At 36.7% G+C, this 10,541-nt stretch overlaps 1 protein-coding gene across 1 annotated transcript in view; it reads left to right on the top strand.

The window, feature by feature from the left end:
• LOC107675604 (neuron navigator 2-like) overlaps window positions 1-10,541 on the top strand; it is a 125,825-nt gene that overhangs the window by 67,584 nt on the left and 47,700 nt on the right. Inside the window, exons 8-11 of the mRNA XM_016470007.1 lie at window positions 2,921-4,052; window positions 5,441-5,553; window positions 5,872-5,980; window positions 6,802-7,185. Coding sequence (XP_016325493.1) covers window positions 2,921-4,052; window positions 5,441-5,553; window positions 5,872-5,980; window positions 6,802-7,185 — 1,738 coding nt within the window. The remainder of the gene's footprint in view (window positions 1-2,920; window positions 4,053-5,440; window positions 5,554-5,871; window positions 5,981-6,801; window positions 7,186-10,541) is intronic.

Below are 10,541 nucleotides of genomic sequence, written 5' to 3'. Positions count from 1 at the left end.
TGTAATAATGAACATAGCAGTCGTCATTTACTCCCGACATCTGAGCCGCTGAAGATGCAGAGGATTACGTTTGTTTTTGAAAGGAATGCGCCCCCGATCTGTCTAAATGCGTCTATGTTCGCGCAAATCATTCGTGATCCAGCTTCACTTACAGAAGAAGTGAGTATAAGGTTTTTTAATGGATCTTTGCAAATCGCCTTATAATAAATATCAACTTGTGGAAAATGGGCATCCTATGACCCCTTTAATGAAATACGAGCCTAATCAGTTTACATGATGAATACAAGATAAAAATATGACCAATAACAACTGGAATTATCTTACAATCACATGATGACTGTATTTAATAACAGAGGGAAAAAACACTGACAAGGTGCAATATGAAACAGGCATGATGTGTTTATTGGTGGGCTCTCGTAGGGTGGTCATCTGAGACTAATGATAGCTTTTATTCTGCCGTGGAGAAATAATCACTTAAATATGGACGTTAAGAGGAACTGAGAGGGGCCACAAACCCTGAGGGCAGAAAGTTGCTCTAGAGTTTCCTAATGATATGAGGGTGACAGCAAGATTATTTCTGACCAAAGTTTTGCAGTTCATTGTCATATGGTCTGTTTCTGGACAGTAACTGCTCAACTTTTTCTCTCTCTCAACTTTCAGTTCTATAACCGAGGTATTTTTTCCGACCTATCCCCTTCTCGGCCCCTCTCTTTCCTCTCTCTACCTATTGGAAGTCATTAGTGGTCTGACCCACTTCTCTTTGGCTTGCATGGCTAATTGGACCTTAATCACTTCCTAATTGCCGCTTTGTTTCTGTGCCGCTCATTAAATGCCAAACGGAATGAGATGGGAACAGTGTTTTTCTCCCCATGTCAGATCGTTTAATAAAATATACAGATAAACGCTGAACCTGAAAAATTATAAAACATTTGAGTGTAATCAGTGGATTTTTAGTCAAAACCTTTACATTCAGTCTTAACATGTGCTTACCAGAAGTTTGTAGCTAATATTATGTCAAATAATATTTCCGTCTGTTTAAAATTATATATATATCTGAATAAACGGCACATAAAGTATCTGTGAGAAATATCCAGCACTCCAACTAGGCACTCAGTGGGATAAACCTATAGTTTTTGATCTCATTTGTAATGTGCAGCATTAGTAGGCCTATATGCTCAGATGATTTAGAGTTGTGTTTAGAGTTTTTGGGCACTTCAGTCTTTTTTTCTGGGTCTGGACCACCGGCCGGCTGGCAGAGCGAGTGTGTTGAGAGTGATCTAGAGGCTCAGAGGGAGGAGGCTGGACAGAAGGACAGCGGGGTTTCTGTGCGAGAACTGTTTGCAGTTAGTGTTTTATTTGCAGTGTAGCTCCTCGACTACTGAGACACTACAGGCTGGACTGACGGTGAAACCAGCGCACTTTAACAAATGGACCTGCCAGGTGAATGAGATACAGATAGCATGCTGATTTCATTTTAATTTTTATGTTTTTCTTTGCTTTTTATAAACAGATTTTTTTACTACAGTGAAGAGGAACATTTTCCATGATTATAATTTACATTTTTAGACTATTTCATATGAGCAATACATGTCATTCTGCAAGGTTTGGCTGATTTAACAGTTTGTTTTCAAGGACGTTTTTATAACTCTGTTGTGCTAGAATGCATGTCTGTTTATTTCATCAATTAACACTGGCTAATTATAGATTTTCATGCATTATTTAACATTTCGGTTTTGGTATGGGTTATATTTCATGTCAGTTATTTAAAGGAAGTTTTGATTGTGTATGTCACACAGAGCACAAAAGCTAAATTTGGCCTCCAGTGTTTGAATGGGCATTAAAGTCTTACTCGCTGTGTTAGTGTAAACAGTTTAGAATGGATCTCAGTCGGCTGTCTGCTGCTTACTATTAGAATAACATTAGCTTAGGAGTAGCTAGCCTTTTATGGCCAGGGAGAACAGTTTCAATATTCATCTCCGGTTAAACTTTCAAAACTTTTCTCCTGTTTTCCGTAGCCTTTGATTAAGTTTGCTTTAATTTTGACTTTATTTCCATGCTTCCCAGGTTATTTTTTCCACAACATCTATTTGGTTTTCAGATCTGATCTTTTGGACTGACTGTTCATCAGTGTTGTTGTTGTATCTGTTGCTATAGTAATGATGTATGTGTCAGAGCAGTGCCAAGAAACTTTCTCATATATGATGTTATGTGTTCCATAATTATGAAAAACCACATGAAATCTGATCAGACTTTGACTCATTTGCAAAAATTAGATTTTGATTGGATTTCAAACACATATCGATGCGGTGTGTCTGCAAAAATGCATAGATGTAAATGTAACTTACGTTTAAGTAGTAAGATTACTAAAACTGAAATAAAAATAAATGGAACTTAAATAGAATGTTAAAAAGAACATTTAAAATGAAAAAAAGCACATAAAAAACCCGAAACAAACTAAAATACTAAACATGGAATCCGAACCATTTCTTGACCTGTCAATTTTTATAGAACGATGTTTATATATATATATATATATATAGTGTTCAGTTGCCGTGTGGTTTTCATGTATTTCATATATTATGTTTTTTTTGCCCATCTTGACCAGGACTCTTATTGTATTTCATTGGGACCTTCCTGGTTAAATAAATGATAAAAAATAGAAAGAAAAGAAATGTTAATTCAAAATATGAACAAATCCTAGAATAGTGTATACACTAAAATAACATTGGACCAACTTTTCTGGTTTTAAGAGGATTCAAAATCTGATTTAATTCAAATTCAGATTTCATGATACAAATATGAATGTGAGTATGAACTGCTCTTCTCTCACATATGCAGTCCAACTTTCTCCATGACTGTTTTATCCTGTCTCTCTGATTTTGCTGTGTTTCACTGTCACCTCATGTCATTTCCTCACCAGAATCATCAGAGAGTGTCTCCTCACACGGCGTGACTGAGCACACTCTGTCATCCCTGGCGTCCGCCTGCACCTCTGTTAGCACCAGCACTGTGGCATCTTCATCTTCATCATCAGCCATCCCCCAGCCCAACTTGAGTAGCAAACCCTGGAGAAGCAAATCTCAGAGCACCAAGCACACTGCTACCTCCACCGCTACCTCCACGGTGCTTTCCATCAAACCAGATCTCCAAGCCAAGGAGCCCGTGCCTGCAGAGCCGCCACCGAAAGCTGTGCCTCAAAAGTCCATGCTGGAGAAACTCAAACTTTTCAACAGCAAAGGAGGCTCCAAGTCATCCACGCAAGCAGAGAGCGCCGTTACGCCGACAGGAGGAAAAGATGGCGGTTTGGTTTTAGAAAGAGTCGAGGCTGGTTCCAATACAAAACCCACTGAGGAAATGGATGGGAATGTCAGGCCCACGAACGGATCGAGTGCCGTTATGATGACAACCAGCAGCCCAAAGATTGCGCTAAAGGGCATTGCGCAACGGACATTTAGCCGGGCGCTCACAGGAAAAAAAGCCTCAACTAAAGCCATAGATAAAGAAAAAGAAAAAGAACGAGCTAAAGAAAAAGACAAAAATGGGAAAGAGGGGTCAAAGTGTGTCCCTTCTTCCGAAAAGGTAGAGATCAAAGAGGAAGTTAGGGAGGAAGTTGTTCCCTCAAGCAGAGTTGCTCCCTCTGAGGCAGAGCCCAGGAAAGCCTCCAAGATCGCCAGCTTCATACCCAAAGGCGGCAAAGTGGGCGGTACCAAGAAAGATAGCCCCGCCCCTGTGCAAAGCGGAATTCCAAAACCAGGAAGTAAAAACACTGGAAATGGAGCGGTAAAAAGTTCAGCGTTGGCCCTCAGTGGTAAAGACAATGAGAGGCCCCGCAGTATGCGTCTGGGAGGGGGTCTGGGACTTCATAGGGACAGCCGACATTCCTCGTCCTCTTCCAGCCTGGCTTCCACCGAGGGGAAAGGACACCACAGCGCCGCCCCGGTGGCCAACGGAACACAATCCACGGCCAGCAACACAGTCAGTGTGCAGCTGCCTCAGCCACAGCAGCAGTACAGCCACCCCAACACAGCCACCGTAGCACCCTTCATGTACAGGTGAGACTCGTCCTGGGATTTTCATCTGGAGGATGATAAAACAGCCCAAAATACATAGATTTAGATCAAAGGAGAAACTCGAGCCAGATCTAGAGATTATGGGGGGGTCTTTTGACTTTAGACCAGTAAGTAGTAGTTTTGTTTTTGTTTTTTTGTTAACTGAAACTAGACTATTAAAAAAGGTTTTTGTTAATTGAAATAAAGCTGAAATAATACTAATTATAAATATTAGACGGAAAAAATTAAACTTAAAAAAATTAGGTATGTTGCTTTGGCAACAAACTGAAATAAAATAAGCTGAAGTGCCTAAGTTACTAAAAATAAAACTGAAATAAAAATAAATATTAAAATAAAATATAAAATATATAAAAATAGAAATAAAACTAATAAAAATAAACTCATGTTAAAAACAAAAATAAACACTAAATCAAAATGTTAATAAAAATAATAACAGTATATCTGTAATAATAAACTAACACTGGACTATTCAAACCGAAACACATTTCTGATTTTTCAAAGTCTGAATTTTAATTCAAATCCTGTGATATGTGGTTTGAAATAGGTGTGATTTCATCTGTATTTTGCTGTTAACTAAAATTGATACTCCAAAAAAAAAAAAAAAAACAATGGCTTAAATTTTCTTTTCTCACAAATGCAGTCCAAAAAAATGAAGAAAAAAAGAAAGTTAGAAATGTTACCTTGGCAACTAACTAAAATAAGTTTAATTTGAAGTACTAAAACTACAAAATACTAGAATTAAAACTGAAATAAAAAAGCTAATAAAGTGAAAAATTGCTAAAACAAACTAAAATGGAAATGAATACTGAAGATATAACAATCAAATTCTAAATATTAATAAATGTATAGTACAATTTGCTTAAAATCTCTCACAAGACCTTAGTAGCAGAATAGCAACCTCCTGACAACCACCCAAAACCAAAACACAATCACATACTGTACCATCATGCTACAAACATGCTAAAGAGCATCTTACTAACAACATAACACAAGATGATATTGATTTGTACTGAAAAAAACTCTAGTGAAATCTTAATGCATGCATGTAGCACATAGCAGATAGACAGATAAATAAAATGGATTCATGCCAAAACATTTGTATTTGATTTATGAGACTGCCACTGTAAAACTCATTGTGAACGGCTGTAGTAAGTGTGCATGCGTGCTCACATGTGTATGACTCCCCGTCAGGCTCAGCTGTGAAGCGTTTAACTGGTATTTCCTCTGAAACAGACCTGTTGCCCTGTGTTTGTTTTCCATAAAGGATTCCTTTAGTCAGGCCATGACTTCTGCTGACTAGAATGTCACAGAAAATGTGTATGCATGTACATGAATGACATCTTTTTAAATTTTAACCCCTGTGTTTTTAGGTCTCAGAATGAGGCAGATGGAAACATTGGCACAATCCCAAGCTGTGGATGTCGTAGTAGTGACTCCAGTAGCTTCAGTAAGATCGACCAGTCTTCTACTGAGGACCTGTCAGGTAACCTGTTCATTTCATATCTGATGAAGTTTAAAACATCTGATATTCTAAGACCTTTTCCTTTTAGTAATTATAATAATCAATGCACCATTATGCACCACCATATTGCCACATGATGCTTCAGAAATCATTTTAATATGCTGATTTGTTGCTCAAGAAACATTTATTATTGGCAGTCAGTGTTGAAAACAATAGTTAGCATTGTTTGATGAACAGAAAATTCAAAAGAAGAGCATTTATTTGAAAAACAAATCTTACCCAAACTGTTGAACAGTGTTTAAATACCGATATATGTGAAAATTCATGCCCTATTTTCAGGTGAAGATCCAGAGACCAGACGTCTAAGGACTGTCAAAAATATTGCTGACCTGCGGCAGAATTTAGAAGAGACCATGTCAAGTTTGCGGGGGACGCAAATCACACACAGGTAGATGCATCTATTTCTTACTTTTCACAGTCTGATGTAGCAGGAGAACTTTCAGAAAGTGGCTAAGATAAGAAGATGGTTCTTTGGTGAACAGTGAAGCTTTAACAGTGAGGGAAAAAGCAGATTATTCCCCAATTCAACTGGCAAAGACACAGGCTGCCATAAAAGGACACTTTTTTCTCACAGTATTTTATCTTTTGAGACAATAACAAGTTGCCATTCCTTCCTCAGCTTGACTCTTTTAACTGTAAATGACTAATTGAATAGAGTCTGTCCACCAGCTCTACCATGCTCTTTCCATCTCTATTCTTAAAACCTTCTTTGTTCCTCTTTTTTGATTATTCATCTGATTGACCCAGACTGCATTGCTATGATGGCATCATGCTGTAATTGTGAACTGCTTAAAAAGTCAATTTTAGAGCAAAATGAGAGCAGCAAGGCATTTTTGTTTCCTGAGGTTTCAGGATATTGGTTACAATTCCTCAGTACTATGCATAAAACCTTTCCTCATATTATAAGTTAAGTAAATATTGTAATTGAATTCTATTTGGTGAAAAATACCATAGTAACTGTGGTTTCCTGGAATTAACTATACTACAACAGCCTAGAAATGTTGGTCAAACTTGGTACAAGCCACTACTGTAATAAAAACAACTAATAACATGGTATTTTTGAAGAAACTATAGATATGTACCATGGTATAACTATTGATACCATGGTACATTTTAGCTTTAAAAGGTCATATGAATTTGATTTTATATTGACTTTTAATGTGTCAATATATGAATTTGTGTGAATTTTAAATGTTCTTTGTCTCTCAGCACACTGGAGACCACTTTTGATGGTAGCGTTACTACTGAAATGAGCAGTCGCAGCATCCTCAGCATGGCATCTCGCCCCGCGCCGCTGTCCTGGGCCAGTCGCATAGGCCAGTCCAGCCCCCGTCTACAAGCAGGAGATGCTCCCTCGGTTGGTAACGGGTATCAGTCCCGCAGCGGAGGTGTGGCGTCCGGCCAGGGCCGTTATCTGTACCAGGCTCCTTTACGGAAGCAGCTGGCAGCGCGTGGCAGCGCCTTCTGTGGCCTGGAGTTGGGAGACAGGGTGGAGGATCTGGAGCTGGCAGGTGTGGGGCTGGAAATGAGCGGCTACATGAGTGATGGAGACGTGTTGGCTAAGAACGCCCGCTCTGATGAGCTGACCAGCGGGTAAGTGTGGAAGATGATTGGCACTGGTTAAGATGGATGACTAATGGGGTTTTTCCAATGGCTGATAATTATGGGCGTTTTCAGTATGTAGTTAAGTGGAGATGAAAGGAAAATTAAAAGGCAATTTAAAGGTGCACCTCATAATTTACACATGTGGTAATTCTTTGTTGGTCCTAGATTATTATTAACCAATAATTGTGTAAATTGTGTCAAGTGCCTAAAAGAAGCAGATTTGGTGTAAAGATATATCTGTTAAAGGTCAGTTCAGTTTACTGTAATGAGTGTTGTCATGTTCATAAATTTGTACATTACCATATAAAACTAATCAAATGGATCATGCTTGCTGTGAAGACTTGTGAAAATCTCTGTGGATATTTGCAGGGTGGATTTATTGCAGCCACTAGAGGGTGATATGGTTCTCTAAATATTAATTCACTTTTTCTAAGGTCACATTTCTTAGGTAATTTAGGTAATTTCTTAGGTCACTTTTCTTAGGTCTAATTCATTTTCATATTGATATTATAAATCAATGCATGACTACCAGGTCAGAAATTAACTTTTCAATTTAGGGGCAATAGATTTCCAGGGGCTTTTTTAACCTATGAAAGAAGAGTTTTTATGTTTACCTTTTTAAATGTATTGAGCAGAGTTAACCAAATTTACATTTAGGCATTGTTTTAGTAAATGCACAGATTCAGAAAAGGATATACCATTCAAATGTTTGGGGTCATACGATAATGTTTTTGAAAGATGTTTTTTAAGCTCACCAAAAGATACAGTAAGAATACAGTAAAAACAATACTATGAAATAATATTAGAATTTAAAAATGCTTTCTATTATTATATTAATTAATTAATATTAAAATTATTAATTATATTATCAAATGTAATATAAGAATATTTTAAAATATGGTAAAGCTGAATTTTCAGCATCATACTTCAGTCTTCAGTGTCACATGATCCTTTAGAAATCATTCTAATATGGTGATTTGATGCTTAAGAAACATTTATTATTATCAAGGTGGTGCAGTTAAAAAAACAGCATTTATTTGAAATATATATTTTTTTGTATCATTTTGAATGTCTTAACTTTTAATTAATTAGATGCCTCCTTTCTGAATAAAATTATTAGTTTAGCGCACACACATTAGTAAATAAAAAATGTACTAACCCCAAACTTTGGACGATATTGTATTTCACTAATATCATCATGTAATAGTAGATGTTTGCCTTTTTTAGCGCTCTTAAAGGGATAGTTCACCCAAAAATGAAGATGATTTACTGACCCTCAAGTTTTTGCAAACCTGTGTGCATTTCTTTCTTCTCGTGAACACAAAAGAAGATATTTTGAAGAATGTTGGTAACCAAACTGTTGCTGGTAGCCATTGATTTCCATATAATTTTTTTTTACTCATATTCTTCAAAATGTCGTCTTTTATGTTCAACAGAACAAAAAAAGAAACTCATACAGGTTTGGAATAACATGAGAGTAAATGATGGCACAATTTTAATTTCTGAGTAAATTATCCCTATAAATCCATTTATGGATTTATACTTTTTTCTCTCTGCTGCCTTTACTTCAAAGCTCAGGATAGACACTAGAGAAGGATTTGGGACTTTGTGTTTTTCTGTTGACATTAGTGTGAATCAGCATTGTCCTGATTCACTGAATCAATTCTCACGGGGAGATGTGAATCCAGTTGTATTTCAGATACACATATGACGTCTAATGAACACATTAAATGCAATGAATACTGTCACCTTGAGGCTCTGGTCCTTAGGTGGTAATAAAAGCAGCTTTAGTGCATGTGCTCTCCTCTGTACTTAGTGTACAGATTGAAGGGGCAATGTAACACAGATTTACCGCCCCCTTCATGCTGAAACAAGCTCTCTGCATACCTTGGCTGTGATAATGTGCAATTTAAACCTCTTGTGTTATTATTTCCCCACAATCACAGTCTTCCTGTGTGGCTTGAACACTACAAACTGTTCTAGTGCTTCTAACATTACCATATTATAGAGAACGGGCCAGGTGACAGGCTGCAATTACACCTGGCCATTAGCCTGATGTCTGGATGCAAATATCACTTAGATAGTCATTAATAAACGTCTGACAAAATCCAGGCACAAAAACATGTCAAATTCACTGTTTTGCTCACTTTTACTGCACTCGTTTGGGTGCTATTGTAAATCTGACATTTTGAATGTGAAGTCCTTAACACTGACACTTAACTGAAAAAAGGAATCCCCTGTGTGCTTTGATAAATGTCTCTTAAACTAGAGCATCTCCTGCACAATGGATGATATCATGAGCATTGAGGGAAGTGAGATTGCTATTGGAGGGCTATATAGATCTTGAAGTGCACTAACATGTTTGAACCAGATCCCTCACGGAAAGAGGCTCTCATGATACTGCTGTTGGATCTGATTTCCCAGGTGTCAAAGTGGTTGTTTTCTCAGTCCAATCAGGACTGACGGGTTAAAGACTTCGCCCCAGGCTGCTTTATATATGAACACATACAGGTTGAGCTAATATGATCTCTTTCCTCTGTTCATGACAGCACTTTGATAATGGAGGGACAGGTTTCACATTACATCATATGTATCACGCTGAAATTAATATGCTCTTTATTGGAAAGACGCTGACATATGACTGACATTGTGGTTACAGCATCTGTAAAGCTATTGAGATTTCTGTAAAGCAAATAATCATCTGAAATAAGATGGGAATGCTATAAATCATGTCACTTGTTAAAGTTTGTCTATACCCTTACCAAAAAGAAGTATATTTTAAGTTTATTTTATTAAGTAAACTTAAGTAAAGTTCAAGTATATTTTAAGTATGCTTTATGTAGTAAGTTTACAAATATCAGTGTACTAGTAGTATAATAAAACCTAGTATACTAGTAAGTGTACTATTTCAATACTCCTTGGGACTAAATTGGCCCACTTTCTAGTATATAAATGTATACATTTAAGTATATTTTAAGTATAACAGTAGTAAACTTTGAGTACACAACTAGTTTACATATATGTTTTTAGTTTGTACTGCAACTATACTAAAAGTGAACTTATAGGTATACTGATAGTTTACTAATTAAATGCTTGTAGCATTTTTAGTACACTTTGAAGTATAGTCTCAGTAAACTTCTAGTTTAGTAGTTTTTTACTGCAAATATACTCGTAGTATACTAAGTTTAACTTATAAATAAGTTTTCTTTAAGTGAACTTTACATCATACTTTAAGTATACTACTATGTCCTTATTTAGGTATTAATTTGTATGTATTTTGTTATATGAATATCTGAACATACAAACATCAAAAGAAAGAACAGGGTATCTGCTTGTAAACAAAA

Source organism: Sinocyclocheilus anshuiensis, unplaced genomic scaffold (genome assembly GCF_001515605.1).
Source record: "Sinocyclocheilus anshuiensis isolate Anshui unplaced genomic scaffold, SAMN03320099.WGS_v1.1 scaffold1804, whole genome shotgun sequence".
NCBI classification, from domain to species: Eukaryota; Metazoa; Chordata; class Actinopteri; order Cypriniformes; family Cyprinidae; genus Sinocyclocheilus; species Sinocyclocheilus anshuiensis.
Note: the sequence above shows the minus strand (reverse complement) of the source record. Positions and strands in the feature narration are given on the sequence as shown.